This window comes from Wasmannia auropunctata, unplaced genomic scaffold (genome assembly GCF_000956235.1).
Source record: "Wasmannia auropunctata unplaced genomic scaffold, wasmannia.A_1.0 LD335736.1, whole genome shotgun sequence".
Lineage (NCBI taxonomy): Eukaryota > Metazoa > Arthropoda > Insecta > Hymenoptera > Formicidae > Wasmannia > Wasmannia auropunctata.
The window spans coordinates 190,626-213,504 of NW_012027154.1; the positions used below are offsets into that span (position 1 = coordinate 190,626).

The window sequence follows — 22,879 nt, forward strand, 5'->3', positions numbered from 1 at the left end:
ATCCAATTTGAAGAAGGGCGCAAGAAGAGATTTCGTCGAATTTTCGGTACCAATAACAGCTTGATACAAAGTTTGTTCAAAAAAAGTTTAGAAAAAAAGTATTGCTATTAAGTATAAAATTATCGAAATTTAATTGACAAGATTTCAAACAAAATGCTTATTATTGAACTATTCTTTTGGATTACAATTAAATACATACATGTAACAAAAGCCTTGTTCATTTCATCATGATATATATTTATCTTTTATTGTATTTTAACAGAATTCTCTAATTTGACATTTCATTGGTAAAATATTTAATATAAATATTTAAAAATCATGACAAATAATTGTTAGAATTACTTTTGATATTTTACCCAAGAAAATATTGACAAAACTCAAAAACTCGAATAAATTATTAGAATTAGAATTAAAAATGTTATGATATTGAGACAGTATAAAAATATTTACATCAGATACATTACGCGTTCACACGTTGATCTTTACTACCATTATAACAATTGAGATTTTGCAACAAGACATAAATCTCGATTGTTTTCGTGATTTCAAGGCGGATGTCTGAAGAACAACTTAAACGAACGGATATTAACTACTTGATCCTATTATCACGTAAAGTACCGAGCAACATAAGAATGAGAAAAGAAGTAGGTAGGTGGCGAGGTGTATAAATGTGGCCATTAAAGATCATTAACAGCGTCGTAAGGTGGTGGCCGAGGGAAGGCGAACATGGGGACTGTGCCAACAATAAATGTGCAATCAATGTTCCTCCTCAATGGAGCGCATTATTAAAATGCGTTACCTGTGATATATACGACGTATTAATAATCAAAACATTGCGACCTATTGCTCACCTCTGTCCAATTTAGGAGAGAAACTTAACACCTTAATAGTGAGCTGCTACAAGCAATACTTTAGACTTGTTCGTCTTGTTTAAAACCCATAAAAGCTTATTTTAAGACTTCAAAAAAGAGTCTTTATATATTTACATATATAAAGACTATATACAAAACGACAATAAAATTGAACTCTAATTGAAAATACAATACCATAAGAAATTAATAAATATATTAAAAATTATATAAATAATTTTTATTTAACTCTAATTTTCTCTTTACGAGGACTTTTCTTTTTACGTGCATTATGAATAACGTTAACATTAATTGCAATCAATTATACGATAATTGCAAGTGCAAATATGCAAAATAATTCTCTATATAAAATTTGTTTAAATATAACTTCTGCATTAATTCTCTAAAAAAACTTGTTTAAATTTAATTTTATTAAAAAGTGAACATATGTACAGTTTACATTTCAATTGGAGTTTAATGCACTATTTCTTTCTTTTATGATATCAATTTTCAAAGTTTATAACATGTACATTTCTGCTAAGACTATTTTGCGAATATCTAAAGAAATCGATCTACATTTCCAAAACTTATTGCTTCGCAAATAATTTTAAAACCTTAGACAGGTTTCTACCCAAGTCTATTAGTCTCACTGCGATAAATCACCTACCATAAATTGGATCGTGAATTTCTAATCTCGCAAGGAAAGGAAATAAGTCTTCGCTATATTATTCTATCTTCTATATTAATTACATGTATTTTTTTATTCGGCCAAATTCTTTATACCGGATATTTTTGTTTCACTGTTTAAATTCGCGCGTAAAATTTATAAATTATATATATGTAAATAAATCAACTCTTTTTTACAAGTGTAGCATTAAATTAATTGTGCGATTAAACTGTGAATATTTAAAACAAGTGAATATTTAAATCAATATACTCCTCTTTACATAAAAATATAAAAAAGTTCCTTTATGCAATTATGATGCCGTTTTTACACACGATATTATGTACTGACTGAATGCACCGGATTTCTGCAGCAATACGTGAGAATCAATAGCAACCCCAATCTCACACACGCAAATAAAAGAATGATCGCTTCAGCCAACTTGCGGGATCGTGGCGCATCGTTTAATTATCGAGAAAGAAACGACGAAAAAGGTGAGTTCGTTGAGAGTGCTCGTGGGTGGACTAAGTCGGCTAACGCGGAGGTCGTCAGGGTCGGAGGTAAATCGTGAGATCTTCCCACGAACCACAAACCACCGTGCGCAGCCGGACACAGACTTTTATTATTCTCATCGCACTTTTTCTCGCTCGCGTCGCGGAAAATGCGTGCCGACGCGAGTCACAGGCAATGCGAGTGTACATACGCGTGGAAAAAGCGTGAGATCGACGGGAGCAAAGAATAATCAGGATACGAAGCAAATTAAGACACCGCGGCGCGTCATGAGAATTACGAATGTCTAAATTGCGCGGATACACAATTTATAAATGATCTTATAAATCTTTATTTCTCGAAATCATCGACGTATGAATTTTCTTATCAATTCTTAATTCAACTTATTTGAAAATCTGATTATTCTGACAGGAATATTCGGAGTTTTGTCACTACACAAATCTGTGTTCTTTATATTCATTATGTATTAAATTTTAACACATGACAGTCATAAATAGGAACTGAAAGATTTAAAAACGAATATAATTAATGAATATTTCAAATAACATTTATTTATTTTATATTAACGTGTTCTAATTTCTTTATAGCTTGAGGCTTTGCTAATTACTTGGATATAGAAATATTGGTAAGACATTTTCATGTATTAATTGTGACTAATTATAAATATATTAAATATATAAATTAATCAGATTAAATTAATAAAATGGAGACTTTTATAAGATTTATATTATAAAAAGAGCCGCAAAAATGACTAATCATATTTAAGATCATATTTAAGATTCAACAAAGAATTTTTATATTCAATTGCCAATATCAGAAATTAAATAAATAAATACGCGGATATGAAATAAAAAATTAAATAATTAAAATCAAAGCAAGAATAATAAACAATATTAATGAAATAATATATAACAAAATTATATAACAAAATTAATGAGATAATATATTTGCATGACTCAATTCGCTAAAGTTTTGTTCCCTGAAGAGCGTAAAGGAAATCAACCGAGATTACAGGAAACGCGAGAACTCGTACAAATCTAGATAGTAATTACCTGGAGGAACGGTATATTAACCCGGCGAAGAGTGCAGAAGGACGCGGAAGCCGCTGAGATGCACGAGTATTTTGTTTCTTTGTCCGACGCAAGAATCATACCGGCTTATGAGAACTTCTCAAGGTTTCTTCATTAATATTAATTATCAAAAAAATTCTTGTTCGTTACTTTGCCAATTCTTACTAGTACTAGAAAACTAGTACTCGATTCTTTTCGATATCAATAAATGTGTAAAAATAGGAATATATCATCACGTGTGTACATACACGCAATTATTTAATTTAAATCTAAGTACGAGAACATGCGAATGTGTAATTTACATCAGTGAAGATAGCGTGCGCATTAATTGCCATGTGCATTAAGAAAAAAGATTTCCCAAAGGATTTTAATCTATTGTGGTTAAAAGAAGAGAAACTCAATCAATTTAATTCTGCGGCGATAAATATCGCGTAAATCTTATTCGGGACACGGAACATCGCCTGTTGTTTTCGCAGGGCATGGACGGTACCGGCGATATTTACGAAAAGGCAAATGAGAAATTGTAGGGAAGGAAGAGTGGAACGAATCTTATTCCCACGGCGCGAGAAATCGTGAATTCACGCTGATCATCGGCGACACGGTAAATACGCGCGAATACGCTTCGATACCCTTGGATAAGACCCAACGAGTCGTGTACAAAGTGTGGTCTATTCCGCTCCACAAGAAAGCGTGTAGATGAATCTCGCGCGATGATGGAGACGTCGCGATAAAACTATGCGTGCATTTATCACACTTTAACACGATTAATTCTTATGGCTGTTATTCGAGAGATTCATATCTGTTTTCTTCACGAATAATAACGGACGAATCAAATGATAACGAGTAATATTCCACGAAAATAATTTTTACGAATAAAACGAACGAATCGAATATAATCTTTAATAAAAAGAATTTTTAAAAATTCCACGATATTTTTATTTTTCATCATAAACAATATAATATCTGCATAAAAACCCGTTATAAACTCGTAAGAAACTCTTCGTCTCTTCAAAATAAAGAAGGAAATTTTAATGTGAGGTGCTAATTTGCGTGTGTGAAGTTAGCACCCTATAGAGTTCCCTATATAGTTTATCGCCGTTTATAGCCGCTCAGAACTATTCGATCATGAATTTTAACAAGAAATTAGCACCCCCATTTTTAAAAATTTAAATTAAAAATAGTTTGTAAGCAGAACTCTTGTTATAAACTATAGAGAACTCTTCGTCTCTTTAAAACGAAACGGGAATTCTAATCAAAACTATAGAATTTTAATGTTGGGGTTGCTAACTTCACACATGCGATATGCGATCACATATCAGAAAGTAATCGGCGATTATTGAATGATGTTCTCAGGAAGCTTCAGTATTTTCAGGTGGTCGCGCAATATTCGTAACGAGGCTGTCGCAAGGTCGGGGCGCAAGAAACGAGGCGATCGAGCGACGATAATGAATCCGGGATATCGGCATTTCACGGCGATCTGCACGGCGTGGCGGTAAAAGAGGCTCACCTGATTCCTGGCGAACTGGAACCACGTATCGACGATGGCCGGCAAGCGCGAGTGATGATAGTGCTTGGTGGTCTTCACGCTGATAAACACGTCGTCGAGGTTCGTCGTGAACGGTGCCATAGTCGCCGTCGCCACCGGCGGCGTCACCGGCAACTCCTCGCTGATTAACTTTCTCGACGCCGGCACCTCCACTATCACGCTTCGGCTATTCACTTCCGCCACGTTCATCTCGTCGACCCACTGCGACACACAATTACCAGAATATATTATTCAAACGAAGAGAAATTTTCGTGAGCTCCCTGCGGCGCGAGCTTTCCTCGGCGCTACAAGGGCGTTGAGAAAGTGTTGAAAAATATTCTTTTGGACAAGCGATTATTTTCGTGAGCGCTGTCGTTTAATATAAACAGGATATCTCTTCATGTTACCAGAGGAATTTATTGTAACATACCGAGATAGCTGTTATTAATTATAACAATAATTATGTTCCGCGTTAGCGCTTAATTTGTTGACTCATTCGGAAACGATTTTTATATTTTTAAATACCTTTACAAAGGTACCAAGAAAAATTATTTTTTTTTTTTATATGATTTGCTTATCCCTAATAACATTAAATATCCTTCATTCCTTTTAACTTTAATTCTAAACTCTAAAAATGCAATCTACTTAATATTAATTGAGGAATGTGATTTTGTTACTTTTGTTTACACTCCTCAGTTTATAAATTACGCACTTACTTTTAAATGTTAATTACTCAAAAACTATCAAATATTTTCGTGTACCATTATAAAAATGTTCCTTCCACATTCGCGCAGAGACAAATTTAAAGCTTCAAAAAACTAATTTGTCGCGCCAAGAGGAAATATACGGCGACGATGGCGGAACGTTTCAAGTGGCGTTACACGCTAACGTTATTAGTCAGATTCAAGTGATCTATCTCGTTCAACTTCGCCGGCGGGCGTCGCAGGACGCGCGCCGGCGACACGGATAACGATGATAACGATCGTTCGAATTACCTGGCGCGGTGCGACGGCCTGGTAGAGGAGAATCGTAGCGTAGGCGGTAGCGATGACGAGCGCTAACGCCTGCAGGCCGCGTCTCGTCGGCAGACCTCGTGGCATCATGCCCGCGCCGACGGCGAGCGGCGTACAAGCCTGGGGACTGCTAGCGCACTTGCAGGGCCACGCGCCTTGTTCGACCAACGCGAGATCCGCGCATCTATCCTTAGGGTTCATCGACGGCCGCGTCGCTGCGTCGTCGCCCTCATTTCGTTCCGCGAACGAAAACGCGCGGACCATAACACACACCGCGAAACACTCTCGCGTCCTTCCCAGCCGCAGCGCCGGCGATTCACACGCGCGGTCACGTGGTAACGAACCGCGCCAAACTTCCCCCGCGAACTTCACGTCGCGCTACGCGAGACACCCTTCCGCGTCCCACCCGCGAACCTCGCGTCGCTTCGCCGCGCGCCCCTTCGCTCCTTCTCTTCTCCTTGCGACAGTCAAATAAGGATACTCGAGCTCCTCGATCATCCGTCAATCGCACTCGCGAACTCGATCACTGATGCGTTTGCGTGGCACGTCATTTGGCACGAATTTGACATCAAATTCGCAATTGATTCGAAGCACGCGCGCGCGTTTCGCGCCCCGCGTCACTTTATCCGTGCGAGCGATCGAGCGGTCGAAACGGCGTGCGACGTGGGAACCGCGTCCAACCGCATCTCGTCGGCGGCGTTCCGATTATCGCGATGCGCTTCATCATTTCGGCGTTACGAGCCTCGTCGCGAGCGTCCGCAGTCCTAACAAGTTCTCTAATCCGTACAGAGTGCCGCGTTAAACGAGAGAAACATATCGATGTAACATCGCTTCGCGCACCGCGTATACGTCAGCCGCACGTTCGCGCACGTCACTTTTCCGGATATTTGTTGCGCCACTACTTCACGCCTCGTCCGACGTCGAATTGTTCGATCGTCGAGCTGTCAACCGGATTCCGAGAGAGAGAGAGAGAGAGAAGACAGCAGTCCGCGAGGCCGAGCGACGCGACGGCGGCGTGACACGAAACACAATCCGATTCGATACACAGCGCGAACGTCTACTGTTACCCGGCGCGCGACGGACCACCGACTGATCACATGAGCCGTTGCCGTGACTACGCTGTAAACATCGCCATAGCAGGCACGTCGCCGGCCGCCGCGCCGGCAGGAGGGGGGAGAAGTGGTGCCAACAGGCGTGCGGCTGCGGCCGCCCTTGGGTGAGGATAGATCGAGAAACGCGCACACTGCTTTTTCAAACGTCACGCGCAACTGACGAGGAGAAAACAGTGTACCGAAAAAAGTGTTTTTGGTATGCGAAATATTTCGAGCAACGCGCAAACACACAAGCACACATCCGATGAGTTGTATGTATAGATATCTGACATTATTTTACTACGAAACGTTAGGATATCTTTTCATGCTCGACGCTCATTTTTAGCGTCAAAACAGCTAGATCACGTGATCTGTCAAAATTGATGCTTGATATTCGATAGTTTTAATCACGTGATCTGTTTTTTGACGCTAAAAATGAGCGTCGAATGTCAGAATGAAATAGTATCTTTTTATTTGACCGAGACTTACATCGCAAAAGCAATTTTCGTGAATGAACATTCTTGGAAATTATGTTTTACACCTAAAAAGCAAAGAATAATTTTTGTTAAATATTAAATGTATAAAAAAGATATGAAACATATATCTTTTCACGTTGTATTCAGCCAAAGTGATAAATTTGCTCTAAAAGCAACACTTTTATGAATTTATATTTATTAAAAATTACATATTTTATTCGTTTACTTAATTATTGTATTTAAATAATAATTAGCATAATAATACTTGATAAAAATGCACATTAGCCTCTTAATTGTGTATTCTTTTTTAAAATAATTTTTCAAATATAAAAATAATATCAAATCCAATTCCGATAGAGTTAAGAACTATAATATTATGTAATTTATACTACCACGAATTTAATAAAGAGCTTTATTTTTTTATTAAAACCTTATAATATTTGCATTTTAGATTATCTATATATTGATCTCATTAAAAAAAGAAAAAAAGGATGCATAATATATACGTAAAAATAACGTAACGTAAAAAAATATATGGTCCAAGAAAATTGATCAATAATTTTTAATTTCTATTTTATTTATTAAAATCAGAAAAAAATCTATAATTAAATACGATCTTTCTCGACTTTACAGAAAATATATTTTGTGCAAACTTAATTTTCATAATTACTGATGTTACGAAGCAAAATTTTCTATTGTGTAAAGAAAATTTTATTATAAACAATGATATTATTCAGCTGATATATCTGATCTAATAATGTAAAAATACTAAAAATAGTACTCATAAATTTCATAATTCTTGTCCTCGGGAATATCTATTCGCACAAAAATTGTATAATTATATTATATATATTATATCCAAGCAGAACAAAAAGTTATTATGATATTAAAATGGATCTAAAATGAATAAAATATTATAATAAAATTAAGATTTATTAAAAGTGACTTTTTGATCAGTCACAATTCATTTTAACGTTACATATGTAAGTTACGTCATGACTTGATGTTCTGCTTGAATACAGTATAATATATAATTATATAAAATATTAAATAACTCATCTTTTCATAGTCATTTATGCACTTAACTTAATTTTTATAAATTTCTATTATTTTCCGACATTTTCAATTTATTTAGAAATTATACTTCGTAGCCATCAATGCCAATATGCCGAATAATTCTAATAATTATATTTAATAATTGTCTAATCTAATTAATTCAAATGTCGATCTATTGTAGATAGATACTGCAGAATGACAGTAGGTAATAAACCCTCGGTCGGGAATAATTGAGTAATTCTAATATGAGACTGATCGTCGGTAATATCGTGATTATGGGAACGCGCCTGCCATTTTGTTAGCCTTATAACGGAATATAAATTCAATGCATTTTATATTGATCAAAAATGTTTCGTTTTTAATAAAATGCGAAAATGCGTAGAACATTTTAATGCAGTTAATTAGAAAAAGATAGCATGTATGTATGTATGTACATATATGTATCTATACGGTCATACATACATCGATCCATGTGATCAACGAAAAAAAAAAAAGGAAAAAAAGTAAAGGATTTCGAACGATTCCAAGTACGCGGATATCAAGAAGTGATGTTTTCATAATATTAACATATACACACAATTACGGAAACAAGTTCGCAGTTATGCTAAATTCAGTAAAATCTAACACTACCATTTTTACTCGTAATTTTCAATGTCTTCTAAACAAAGCGTTTATAGACAAAAATTTTTTTCAAAAGAAAATTTTTTCTTGTTTCGAGATTCTAAATTTGTATTTTGAGTTAAAACAATTAATCCTGAAACACGTCCTATATATGTTAAATAAACCTATTGCGAGTTTTATACAATGTGCATTATATAATACATATGCATTATACTTTTCTTACCTTATCCCTTTATAAGAAAACACTTTGATATTTCAAGAACAATTTTCGAAATTAACAGTCGCGAAAAATATCGAAGCGATTCCAATGAAATTTGAATCTACAATAAGTCGCGATGTGCATTCAGCGACTGATTGTGACTTGAAGATATAGCGACTATTGCAAATTTCGAAATCGTCGATATACTTCAAAATATCATTAATTTAATTATTTTAAAATGAAGATCGAGAGAGCCACAATATTTTAAGTATAAATTCTTATTCCGTTGTCGCGAGTTTTTTTGTGGGAAATACGTTTTGTAATTTGTAGTTTAGAGTTCAGAAGTACTCGGCATAATTAAGTGAAAAGATTGCATAAGTATTTTTATTACAATACCTAATAATTAAAACAATATTTACATTTGTACACGATTCATTACACTCATCATATACGAAAAATTAATCATATGTCATATCAAGTTATAAGTACTTCAAAGCAATGCATACAGCTTTGAATTTCTTGTCGCATTACAGAAATTACAATTATTAGAAATGATTCACAGAATTGTCAAATTAAAATGTCATATAAGTATTTCAATTTCATAATTTTTTTTCTCTACCAATTGTCGATTTGAAAGAAAAGGATTATACAAAAATATTTTAGAACTGTTCAGAACTACGCACTTGCGAATGTCCGCTCGCATGAATCTCGTTAGTTTTCTTGCCCGTCCATTTAAGAAAAGACACTTCTGAAATTTATTGGCAAAGAAATATATATGTTACCATCAAAACTCATAATCGTTAAAACCCGATTTCACTAGATAGAACTAATTTTAAATTTAGTTGAAACGAGATCTATAATTGTATTGTTTCACATTTTTTCGATTTTACCTCTAATCAACCATTCTAGTTTTAATCAGCAAATTCGGATTTTAACGAATTATGGGTTTTGACGATGAATTTTGGAATTTCTTTAATAAGATTTTAAATAAATTATAGACGAGATTATATCCTGTCACAATAGCTGCCACACATTTCGTCAGTCAGTGACACATGCTTTGCTCGCGCGTAATTCATGATGCTTTTTGACGTAATAAAACTATGCTATTGTACAACTTAATCGCAGGCCCAAGTCGTAGACGCAATACCGACATCAAATCCTCTTGAGTCAACATTAAAAATGCCTCACCATCGATATTCTGCAATAACAAATAACAGCATAATAATATACCGTATAATAATTTAAGCTAATTATTAGTATGATTGTAATATGATTTCTTTGAAACTTACGTTCTGTCTAAAAACATTCCCAGCTTCTGCACAGTTAGGCATGCTTTGTATAAATTTAATCACTTCTTCATTAGACCATCGTCGCGGATTTGTGGTCTGCCTCGATACTACTCTATTTAAGGCATTGCTATGTTTCGCCCATATATGCGGTGCATTCGGCAATGGATTATATCCAGGATTATATACAGATTGATATAACTCTTTACGCAATTGCTTGACCGGCATATTTGAAGCATATGGGGCAGCACTCCAATGCAGATCGCCATATGCGACATTGGAAACGGAAAACAAAGACTCTTCTGAATTTTGATGTCTGAAAATATATTAATACGTATTAAAAATGTGTTTCATTATAATACTATATAAATATAGAAGTCCATTTTTTTACGACTTGACTAACAAACCTTTTTTTCGTTTTCTCGAAATCTCATCATCATCCGTTTGTCCATCGCTATGCAGATTCTTGAACTTATTGGATCTGAAACAAGAAAACGATGTGAATAAAAAAAACAGCAATTTCACTATTATTCACTATATTAATATTGTTATTTAGCTTCGACATACTTTTCTGAATTATTATCTGATCTATTTTCAGATTTGTCATTCTTATCCGACGAATCTCCATCTTCCTGTTTAATCTCTTTTTCAATCATTAATATTCCATCATCAGAAAACGCAAGTTTATCGGATTTTTCAGACTTTTCTATTTTTATTCTGTCAGTCTTCTCTAGTTTTATTTTTTCCTGTAGCTCTTCTTCGTAGTCATAGGATTCGTGAAAGTCGTGACTTTTTGTCAAATTGAGTCTATCAGGCATTTGTCCCGTTTTATTTAGATTTTGGGGAGAATACGGACAACCGGATGCTGAATTATGCGTTGCGAATTTAGGTCCTTTTATGTGTCCTATACCTCGGCAACCATATGTACCACATTCCGGTCGATCATTCAAATTATCGGCTGCTATGAAATAATGAAAATAAATCGATCATATTGCATGTGCAAATTAAAATATTCTGTAATATACAAAGTATATGTCAAATAGAAGTAGCTTACTAAGTGGTGGTTCTAATGGATGACCGGTTTTTGCACACCAACCCACAGGATGAATATCAGGTGAATCATCGTCAACCCAATAAGCATGATTATCGGGCCAACCATCGAACTTTATCTTCAATCTACGTTTAAAAAGAAATACATTATTATACCGCTATTAAGATACATAAAATATAAATAAAATATCAATCAATACGAACAGATGATCTTTTACATCCTCGACCGTTGCCACTCTAATTAATTGTGGCACCCGCTTATCCACTACTTCCAGTTTCATACCACGTTTGAACGCACACGGTGGACGTTGCTTGAATGCTCTAGCCGGAGCAGCCACTGAGCCGGTTTCTCTCAGATACGTATCCCAAGTGAAAGTTTTTTCCTTATAATCTAATCATAGATATTACAATTACGTTTGGAAAAATAAATAAAGTATAATGCGTTAATTTCAAATTTCTTACTATTTGGCGGCACCAAGACGCGTCCGTTGTGATGAGACCATCCGACAGGGTGAATATATGGTGAACTCGCGTCAGCCCAGTAATCGTACACCTCGTCCCAAGAATCGAAATGGACTAATATTCGAGAATCCAATAAGCCTGCTATGGTAGCGACGCAAAGTAATGAAGAATGTTTCCTATCCACTGCCTCCAATTTCATGCCCACCCGAAAGCCCGTAGGAAAGACAGATTGCAGTGCGCCTTTATTCGGGAATAGATTCTTCGCAGCTATAGGTGCTTTACAGAGTTTTAGATATGCATTCCAATTAAAGCTTCCGGATGTGTAACCCTTTGGTGGATTCAATTTCTTGCCGTTTTTCTCAGCCCAACCGGCGGGAAATATATTCATGCTATCTGCATTTATCCAGAAATCATAATTTTCCGGATAACCATCGAAATGTAGACGCATTCGATAACCTAAAAATAACGTCACACATTTTATGAATTTTATGTTATGATACTATATAGTACATACGCCGTTTTTAACTGCTGACTTACCTACAACCTCGGCAATGGTCAGAACACAATATCGAGAAGGATGTTCTGGATCTATGCCTTCTAATTTCATTCCAACTCTAAAATGATTTTTACTATAGGGAAAGGGATCCTTGAATAATTTAACAGGCGCCGCTTTTGCTTTACAATGCTCAAGATACTTTGGCCATGAAAAACCCAACTTTCCTCTTTGCCAAGGATACTGCACACATAAAAAGTTATCGTATTTTAATTTTTAACACATTAAATTTAATTAAGTTTAATAATTTGGTTAATAATTTAATTATTATATTCGATTTACCTTCGATTCTGACGAATCTCCTTGGATTTCGTCATCTATACCCGCCATTGCGTCTTTTTCCTCATCTATCTCCAATTTTATTTTATCATGTGGCTTCTCATCCGATCTTTCGTCCATCTCTTTCGACCACTGTGGTTCTTGTAATAATCTTTTGCGTTTCTTTTTCATGCGTACTTCTCTGTGTAAACATTAATGTAAATTAATATAAATATCTTATTTCTTAATTTTTATTATATATTAAAATGTATTAAACGTGTATATGATACACACTTTAGATCCTTGTCTTTTCGATTTGCAGGCTGCTTTTTAGCCTCTATTACTTCCGTGCAGGAAGGACTGCATGATATTGGACTTTCAAATTCAGCAGCCAATCCATAACATCCACAAGCTTCGCAATGATACATAGTATCTGCGCTTACTGATCTAGATTTTCTTTCCTCAGCTAAATTAAATATATTTAATTATAGTAACACGTAGACATTTACCTTCTATATGTTTATCAAGATGTACTATTTGTAAATTACCTTTTTTCTCTACACTAGTGTTGTTAACAATTCCTGAGCTGGTTTTTGAAGAATTTTGTGTTAAACACACATTTTCTTTGTCACCAATACCATCTTTGTTCTGTTTTTGACTCTCATCTTCATCTACTACTTCCATAATGCCGAATTCGTTCATACGAAACTAAAAAAATGTACAAAAAAAAATAATTGTTAATAAATTGTATATACACGCATGTATATACGTCCAAAAATACTTTAATATCATAAAACTGTTACTAAACTGCAACTAAAACTCTTATTGTTCACAATAATTCTAGACAATTCTATACAAACTTAGGTTAATTTATTGATTATCATATACAACTCTATTACCTGTAAATTACTTCCAGGCAAAGTACCAACACCATCCTTCCAGTCTAAAACTTTAGACGCATCAAAACTCGTATTGTTCTGATTCGAAGTATTCAACTGTTCCTTCGTCTCGTCACAATTGTTACTCTTTGCTTCACTCTTATTGTCTGGCATTGCTTCAACGTTGCAGTTTGTTGGAGTTTTAATTATTTCTATTTTTATATCATCATCCATATTCGTATTAAGTTTCGAAACTTTATCCTCACTAGGAATAACTTTAATCAATGTGATGTCATCGTCATTTTGAGCCTTCTTATCTTTGTCCTGTTCAGACTCGGGACTGCTTAGTGCATAATTAGTATCAGCTAGACTGTCTTGAGGAGATTTTGGAATATTTTGCTTCTTCATCCGTTTTTCGGTAGAACCTCGTAATATGTTGCTAATTGTCTTTTTCCGCTTTTCCGGTTGATTGTCTTCCTTTTTCGGAATTGGCGTGATAACAGCGGAATCTGGGTTCTCAGTGATCTTTATACTGTCTATCGAATTAGAACTGCCCTTATTTGCACTTAAGAGGCTCATTTTTGCTATTGGATGCAACGGTGGGGGATGTGTCGTTGAATTTGTCGTTTTTGACTCACGTAACACTAAATTGCGCAAAGCAGCAAAAATATTTTATATTTTATTTCGAAATACTATACACGTAAATCAATGATTATCCTAATTAGAAATATGTTTTTATACCTGTTATGGTACCTTTGCTGTCCGTACTTAGTTGACCATTATTAATTTTTAGGTTGAACATGCTAGGTTTTGTGGTGTTGCTTTGTTGGGGAATGTTCACTGGCAATATTAAATTCGCCATGTGTTTATGAGTTTGACTCTGAGAGCCACTTGTGGTACTTGTTGATGTTTGTGCTAATTGTGATATTACTGGAGTAATTACTATTTTGGGCTTATTTATCTGAGTCGATGTTAGAGCCCCTAGAATGCAGCACCAAATATATATAAATGTACAGATAATCGTCACTTGATATATTAAATTAGATAATTTTTCGTTGCTTTTTGTATTATATAAGTTGACAAATTGTGAAGCGATCAAGATTGGGAAAGTTATCTTGTAAAAGTAACTAATTACAGTTATTTTCTTTCAAAAAGTAACTAGTTACTCTTACAAGTTACTACATTGTAACTTGTAACTATATTAAGTTATTTAAAGATGTAAGTAAAGAAGTTACAGTTATTGAAAAAAAAAAGTAACTCTGAATGTAACTTATAGGTAACGAGTTATTTCCCAATCCTGGAAGCGACTATTTCAAAAATTTATAAAATACAAAAAAAAATCTTACCTGCAGGTATAACAACGGACTCTCGTGATTTGTTAGGTTTAATGAAGGCTCCCAAATACGCAAACGTATGCTTTCCCACTTGTGCATTGGTCTGATTCCCTTGCGTCGTATTCAAGGGCACTATCTGAGCAGTGGATGTTGACTTTCTAAGTAAAATATGTTTTTGAGCTTGTGAAGGCGTTGCAGTGCTCACAGTATTTATTGGACGATGAATCACGATGTGTTGTTTACTTTGAGATGTAGCTACTTGACTTGGTCCTTGTATAAACACCTTATTTTGTCCAGTCACAATCTAGAATAAAAGTATAATGCACCTAATTTTCTCAGTGATAATTCAGAAAATAAAAGTGAAGTACACCTTATTTTGTCCAATCTCAATCTAGAATGAGAGTTAAATAGACCCGCTGTCTAAAATTAACTTGGTAAAAGTTAAAAGCCACAATTTTGTCCAGAATTCAATTTCAAAGTATTCAAACGTGAGAATGTTTACATAATGTCCATATCAATTACAAATAACACTAAACTAATCAATATCCACTTTTTATTTGTCAATTATGTACTTAGCATGAGATAACATTGATATCATATAAAGTACAACAAAATTCAATAATCATAAGTATATTTTAATATATTCTCTCAGAAGAAAATCAATTCTATGTACATCTTTTCACCTGAGTCTCACCATATGCACTGTACATATATCTGTTGACCAAATCTATATTTACTATGAGGAGATGCACCACTCACTGCTACCATCTACACTTGGTATTACATGGGCTATAAGATCTATATATAAATATATATGTACATGTGAGTGTATGTGTGTATGTATGTGTATTGACAATGAATAAGCTGTATTTAGTACTATTACATTTTGTTCCAACAGTATCATGTATAATTTTTTATTTATATATATAAATATACAAAAAAAAGTGTCATGATGATACAGAGTAACAACTAAAAGGTGTATTTAGTTTTAGGTTATTGTGGCCACTCAACTTGTGTAGGTTCTTTGTTCGCTCATATAATATTATATGTTCATCCATTATATTAAAGGTGCTTATATAGGATACAGGTTGCAAATAATGATACAACTGTAATCTGTACAGCAAGGTTCTCAACTTTGTCACATAAATCATAAAGTAGAAAACCAGTGTTAAATGAGATGTGTATGCGTTACCCATTTTCAATAATTACCTGATTATTAACTGGATTAATAATGGCAGCGAGTTGAGTGTTAGGTGAAACAAGAGTTTGATTTATATGTGACGATTGGGTGGAACGTACTTTATTTTGCTGGATGTACAGCAATGGCATTACAGACGTAGTAGAGGGATCATCCGTCTGCTGTGTATCCGTTGCATTATTCTCATCTATGTCGTCTACTACTATTTCTTCTTCCATTCTGTTGGCAGAAAGGAGGAAATACTCCAAGTTATTCATTACTCATCATTAAAAAAAGTCTCTTATCGCATATCTAATTCAGAAAGATAAAGTAAAAAATAAATCAATCAATCAATTCATGAATTGTCATAACAATCAAAATTTGCTCTACTTATAAAGACAAAAACTAAAAAGTAATGAAGCTTGAAAGTCCATTTTTAAGTGGATATTGTCCGATTGTGTACATGTTATTTATTTTTTTTTGCATAATCAGACAATTACACGAACATAATTATTTCATCCGATCAATTCGGAGGTTTTGTGAAATCGTGAAATAAATCGCAACATGACGTCCCTATTCGTCACTCAATCGCGATAAATAAACAATTACTATACAAAATCTAAATGACGCATTTTTTTTTTTTATTATTAAAGGCCCCAGGTACTAAATGCTACAAACCTAGCGGACATAGCGTTTATCATCGGCATATCGCGTCGTGGTCAATTACATAATTCGCGTGGAATCGAAATTCGGCCGTCCGCGGGAAAAAAAACGCGGACACACGGCAGGGGGACGACGGTGTTTATCGCACGAAATCACGCATCGGAGACGCCCGACGGATGATCTCGTCGAGGGAGAATGGTCGGTACGATTTTAAATGGCGCGCCGTATCCGTATAGCCACAGCACAGTCACGTTACAATCCTCGCACTTTTCCAAACGCTTTGAAATTCACCCTGGGCGAAACCGGCGGCGGAGACGACCCCGCGCGCCGAGAGTGCGTACGCCGCCGCGGGCACAGGGATCCGCGAGTTTCCTATTCAAACCGGACGGACTCGCGTATCCACACTCGCGGTCGCTCGCGTCAATGAAAGGGGGCAACGCGCGTTACGCACGGCACTTTTCGAGAATAACGGACGACGACGCGGCCCCGGGAACTCACGCGGCGGGAACACGTCGCCGTTCGCGCGTGCCGCAGCTCCCCGCCGCTCGGCGCTCCTTCCCCGCTCGAGTACAAAACGCGTGCGACCCGCCCACGCCGTTCCACGCACTTTTAACAAAAATCTCAGCACATCTTTTGAGCGTTCGAGCCCTTAGTCTCCCGTACGCCACAGCTACGTCCCCATAGGCCGGACGCGCAGTGGCGACGGCGCGGCAGCTCGCCTCTCATTGGCCGCCGCGCGGCCCGCGCACACAGCCGCACAGTGAACGGACGCAGTCGGCGTCGGCCAATCGCGCCGCACCAGCGACGCCAACGTTCCATCTTCATTGCTTGACTGACAGTTCTTTATTTTTTTTTTCTTTTTTTTTTTTTTTTTTTTCGAATTGAGCAAATCCCGCCCGTCCCTCCCACAGGGTCGTTTTGCGATCGACGATCGATATGTCGATGATAATCCGCGCGCTTGTGTTCGTTAAAATCGATCACGTGGGCATCTTTCTATTTTTTTTTTGGAAGAAAAATAGACAGAGAACTTTTTCGCGACATTCGCCTTCCGTGAACGCTTTGCAAAAGAAAAACAGCGACCCTCGCGTCGATAACGTTTTACAAACATCAGCGATATGAATAACGGCGCATATACATGAATCGCGATAGCGTTTCCACCTGCGCGGGATGGAGCCTCGGTCGGTATCTCTATGCAACTCTCTACACATAGCGGCCATATCGATGCGAGAGCTAGAGTGGGAAAGGTCCTGGCTGATGATTACACCCGCGAACGCGGAGTGCTTCATCTTACATCTATATACATACACAGACAGATTGATATATGTATATGTGATGCACCAGCGTGTTTTCAAACGTCAGCTGGCAGGCGATCTAATCACTCGCGATCGATTGGGAGACGCGCGAGGCAATTTGCCTCTCGATCGCGGGAACTGTAATTGATATCTGCGGCGTGTCAAAATTGAATCGCGTCTCAAACGGGCTCTCGTCGCGGCACATATGTATAGATATGTACACAATTACGATCCTCTTATATTTACCTTCCCTCTCCACAGTCTTTTACAAACTCTCTCGAAATGAAACGCGAACGATATACCTCTCCGCGTTCTCAAGCGATCAGAGAGAAACGGCGGTGACGGTGACAATTCCGCGATGTTCTCGAAATGCTCCGTGTTAGCGTTTCCCTAAACTTCCGCGAAACGATTATCGTTCACACTGTCGCAAAGAAAAAAAACAGGCTACGCGAGAATCTACAGGTCGAACGGGCCGCTTAAAATTGATCTGAATTCACTCCGGAATATCCGCTAACGCATCCGTGCGAGCAGCACCCGATATGTGCACGGCAACATCGGGTGCTGCAGCTGCTCGGGAGGGAATCGGATCTCGAGAGAGCGCGTGTATTACACCGCAATACATATAGAACGCGATGTGGCATCTTTTATTTTAAGCCCGCGATCGGTCGATTTTCCCGTGCGCACGCTTTATATGCAAATCCATGTAAATCCGTCTCTGGATGAGCCCCCGGCGATGACGGGTAAGGCAACAACAATATATACTTTACCGTGTCTATATAGCACCAGTCGAATTCACCAAAATTCCTACGCGGTAACTCCACACCGCTAGTTCTGTGTTTTACGCGACTAAACTTCTTTTGTTTCTCTCTCTCTTTCCTTCTCTCTACCTCCCTCTCTCTTCTTCCTTCCAGAGAACTCGAGTCTCTTACGTATACTTGTTAGCCCCGACGCGGGTCGATAGTCTTACTTAATATCATTCACGAGAACGTCAGTCGGACGATCATGAGGCGAATTCACGCGTTTACGACGATCGAGTTTAAAAAGAAATGGAGATACATGAATTTCGCTGCTTTCGAATCCGCTTGCCTATATCGTCGACCACGTAAATACGATCGATAAACACGCTGCACAGTCCGTTCGTATCTTCGGCGTGAATCGAGGCGCGTTTAACCACGTTTGACGCGTACGAAGGAAATTGAACCTTAAAGGAGACGTAGGCTGTGCAATATATTAAGTTAACCAATAAAGATATAGTTTTATTATAAAGATATTTTTTTTTGAGCTACGATCACTACGCACGAATTATTTAGATGCGCGTTCGTGGGGACGACCGAACTGATTGTGAGAGCAGAGGGCGTCGAAGACGCCAAGTTTACAGTGTCGCGGACAAAAAAAAATTCTCGACATCTTTTTAGCGAGAGTCCATCTAATAAGAATCACGAGCGTATTTTGTATATAGAGTTTCCGTTACAATTTCGTCAAAATCCTGCGAATGAGGAAAGATATAGGTACTATATCTTCGCTCCGTTTTAACGCGAATTGACGAAAAATAGACGACCAATCAAATTTAACTGTTTCACAACTAAATTAGAGGATTTCTGCTTTAACGACTCTCGAAACTTTCACATTTGACATTTGGTATGAAATTCGTATAATATTTAATTGCCTCCAAAAGCCAAAGCAAATGTCGTGAATATATTAAGTCATTTTAAAAAAAAGGATAAAAAAACGTCACATATTTTTATCCGCGAACATCGCGTGGATTAATAATAGCCACATTTAGAGATTCGCATTCAGAATTGTGTATTACACAATTTGATAAAAATTACAAAAATGAGCAAATTTACTGAAATATTTACAATTAGCACACACAGTAAATTTGCTTATTTTTATGTAATTTTCATGAAATTGTGTGTTACAATCGAACTCTAGCAAAATGTTTCTTTTTACAACTTTGTTAAGTTTTCTTTATGGTGATTGGACTGTACTTTTAAATTTAGAGAAATAGTCCTATATCAGCGAAGAAAATTTACAACAGCTGTAAAGTAAAAAATATATCGATATGACTCGAAAGTGGAAAGCCTATATTCTATGGCCGGTATTCATATAGTTAATTTTTATTTCAAGACCATTTCTTAAGTAACGTCTTAAGATATTATACGGCTCTGTGATTGGTAAATTGTATTTAAGACGACGTCAAATATATATATGTATATTCATAATCGATGAATACCGGCATGTAATAGCCATAAACCGTAATAATTGACTTATCACAATCGATTATTTTCCTTGCATTCGATTATGGCTAAGTCAATTCTTACGACTTACAACTATTGTAGACAGCTGGTTTTGAATATCACTCCGCCGTTTTTTTTTTTCACTTGGATGATTGATAAGCAACAGTTGCAAAATAAACATTCTGCCGAACGTGGCCAATCAGAGGCGAAGTCGAACAGAACTTCGATACATCGACAGTGAATCGAAAGTGAAATATCATTCCGTCGCGTTTCTCAATTAGACGATTAATAAGCAGATCTTACACGCGAAGTTATCGGCGAACGGCAATCTCGGCTGAGGCTTACAGGAGGAAGTTCCCCGCGCCGCTTCTACCGACGAGTTTCTCAACGTCGCTATAACGAACGCACGCCGAAGTTCAACGAAGTTGCTCCAAATTCCGCTGATCAATGTCCACTCGGCGACATCCGCAAAACGAGTCTCAACCAACCGCGTACACTGAAGCGCGAAAAAAAGAAAAAAAAAAGTCACTCTCACCGTTCGCGGCACCGCTCGCGCTTTAACCTCCAAGTTCGCGGAAGTTCACGTCACATGCACATTTTAACACGGGCCCGGAGCGTATAGATCTGATCGGGAGTACCGCGACAATCGAGGTCAGCCAGACAGCAAACTGCTGTGCTGCCACAAATGCAATGTGGCTCTCATGTCACTCGGTCTTATTTTAAATAGGAGCTCAAAATTCGAGCCACACCGTTTTCCGAATCTCGAATTTCGAATATATGTATTGTTAAATCGCGTCTGATGTCGTAACCGCTATGACGGCGGAGAACCGATGGAAAGTGGAAGAGTAATTTATGCACGGTTAAACGCAACGACCATTAAAGTTGCAACACATTTAGACGCAAATAAGAAACGAACATTCAACGTATTCGTATATTGAGCAAATATATATATATGTTATGTGGAAAAGATGCAATTTTGGCGGGAGTTAATGCCTGAAATAGATAAAGAAACGCGAAAAAAAATAAGATGCAGACACGGCACGAGAGACGTATTGCGGTTCTTCGTAAAAAAAAAAAAAATATATATATATATAAAAAATATATTTAAATCGATAAAAATATTCGTCGCTTTCGTCGGTCGCGGTCCCACGTCTTGCGTGCAATGACCAAAGGTTAATGAAAAGTTCGTAAAACGTCATATAAAATGTCCGCCCCCGCGAATCGACGTTTTACTATCCCATATATATTATCCGAGCGAGAAAGAAGAAACGGTTTACGATACGCGTCGGATAAAAAATACGTTCGAAAGTGCAATCGGGCGAACTACGCTGAATTATAGGGGGAGAAAAAAAAAAGAAGAAGTCGAGTATCGTCGATACTCTCGCATTCATGCACGCAAAGTGCAAATTATATATACGTTAACTCGGCGTTCACGGTGCGTGCTCCGCGTCCGCGGCTCACGAGAATTTTCGATCGCGGACGAATTACACACGGGGAGCGTACAAATCGACGTGGCGCAGCCCCGGTGTCGTGTACACTCCCGTAGATATATTTACCAGGGAAACAACACGCACGGGCGAACAACGTCAGGCCTAACAAAGAGCGACGATTTTAGCAACGCACGCGCCGAGGTAACGCTCGTGGGCGACCGCGAACGGCGCCGGACAACTGGATAACGTTCCGCGGGCACGACGAATCATTTTGCACGCCGGCGGCGAGTTGTACGCGCGGAAAATAGCAGAAATGCACAACTTACGTTTTAAAGTTGTCGACCAGGGCCATCTGATGGGTCTTGGAACGTTGATAAACGCGGTAATAGAGACGCTAACACGACGAGAGATTCCGCCCGTGCGCAATGGCGTTTGGCCCAGCAGACGCTCCCGCTCCTCCAGTTTTTGCGCATTTCCCGTACGGCAGCTACACTTTCTGCACGTTTCGCGTCTCCTCGCCAACGTTTTCCACGCGATTAGTGCAGCCTACGAGCACCTCGAGCATATAGGAGAGTACCACGTAAGAATTACACGCTCTATACGTGCAGTCACGTGATCGCACGAATGTGAAGTGACGAGCGAACTTCTCATTTACTGTAATAATCACGCGAGAAATAAATAATAACAGGCAGTACCTCGTAATATCAATATTAACGATATAACCTTAATAAAACGTCGAACATTTGTTTTTGTCGTGGAATAAAGCGACGAGCAGGTAAAATAGTTTGTATATTAGCGCGTTGTCATTGCATCTGCATGATGATGGTCACGTGATGCGCACGCATCGAATATGTTTGTCCTACGAAAGTCTCGTGTGATTTATCTCAAATATTTGTTGGAATTAATCGAAACTGTACCAGTCTGGCTGTCATTGTTACATACATTTTCGAATATTATTTCGCAACACTATTCAGATTTGGCTTTTCTATCAGTATCATATATGTTTCATATAATACCAGTATATTTCCCTTCGGTTATGAGACACACTTTTTATTAGAAGAGAGACGAGGCTACCTGATAACCTTCGAATCGATCTCCCTTTTGTCATGAAATACATTTTTTGCATATAAAGAAACGAAATTATCTAAAATAACTCTCTCAGATTTCCCTTGGTCATAAAATTGCT

General features: G+C 37.3%; 2 protein-coding genes across 10 annotated transcripts in view; both read right to left on the minus strand.

Annotated features, from left to right (window-relative positions):
• Window positions 1-6,005, minus strand: part of LOC105456218 (fringe glycosyltransferase) — an 84,495-nt gene extending 78,490 nt beyond the window's left edge. Inside the window, exons 1-2 of the mRNA XM_011700100.1 lie at window positions 5,613-6,005; window positions 4,600-4,839 (exon numbers count right to left, since the gene is read on the minus strand). Of these exons, the coding sequence (XP_011698402.1) occupies window positions 4,600-4,839; window positions 5,613-5,894 (522 nt within the window). The 5' untranslated portion in view covers window positions 5,895-6,005. The remainder of the gene's footprint in view (window positions 1-4,599; window positions 4,840-5,612) is intronic.
• Window positions 6,006-9,430: 3,425 nt separating this feature from the next.
• Window positions 9,431-22,202, minus strand: LOC105456219 (lethal(3)malignant brain tumor-like protein 3). Of its 9 annotated transcripts, none has more exons than XM_011700102.1 (16): window positions 22,020-22,202; window positions 16,104-16,311; window positions 14,907-15,198; window positions 14,302-14,541; window positions 13,582-14,204; window positions 13,231-13,390; window positions 12,977-13,148; window positions 12,707-12,884; window positions 12,409-12,607; window positions 11,872-12,327; window positions 11,614-11,800; window positions 11,414-11,535; window positions 10,927-11,320; window positions 10,768-10,840; window positions 10,363-10,677; window positions 9,431-10,271 (listed from the first exon to the last, which is right to left on the minus strand). In XM_011700102.1, exons 1-16 carry the CDS (start codon window positions 22,043-22,045, stop codon window positions 10,146-10,148), a joined length of 3,771 nt encoding a protein of 1,256 aa, XP_011698404.1. In that variant the 5' UTR covers window positions 22,046-22,202; the 3' UTR covers window positions 9,431-10,145. The 9 variants fall into 9 exon arrangements, with proteins under 9 accessions (XP_011698404.1, XP_011698407.1, XP_011698406.1 ...); XM_011700105.1 differs by lacking the exon at window positions 22,020-22,202 and adding an exon at window positions 20,567-21,983; XM_011700104.1 differs by lacking the exon at window positions 22,020-22,202 and adding an exon at window positions 18,794-20,560.
• Between the last annotated feature and the right edge of the window lie 677 nt (window positions 22,203-22,879).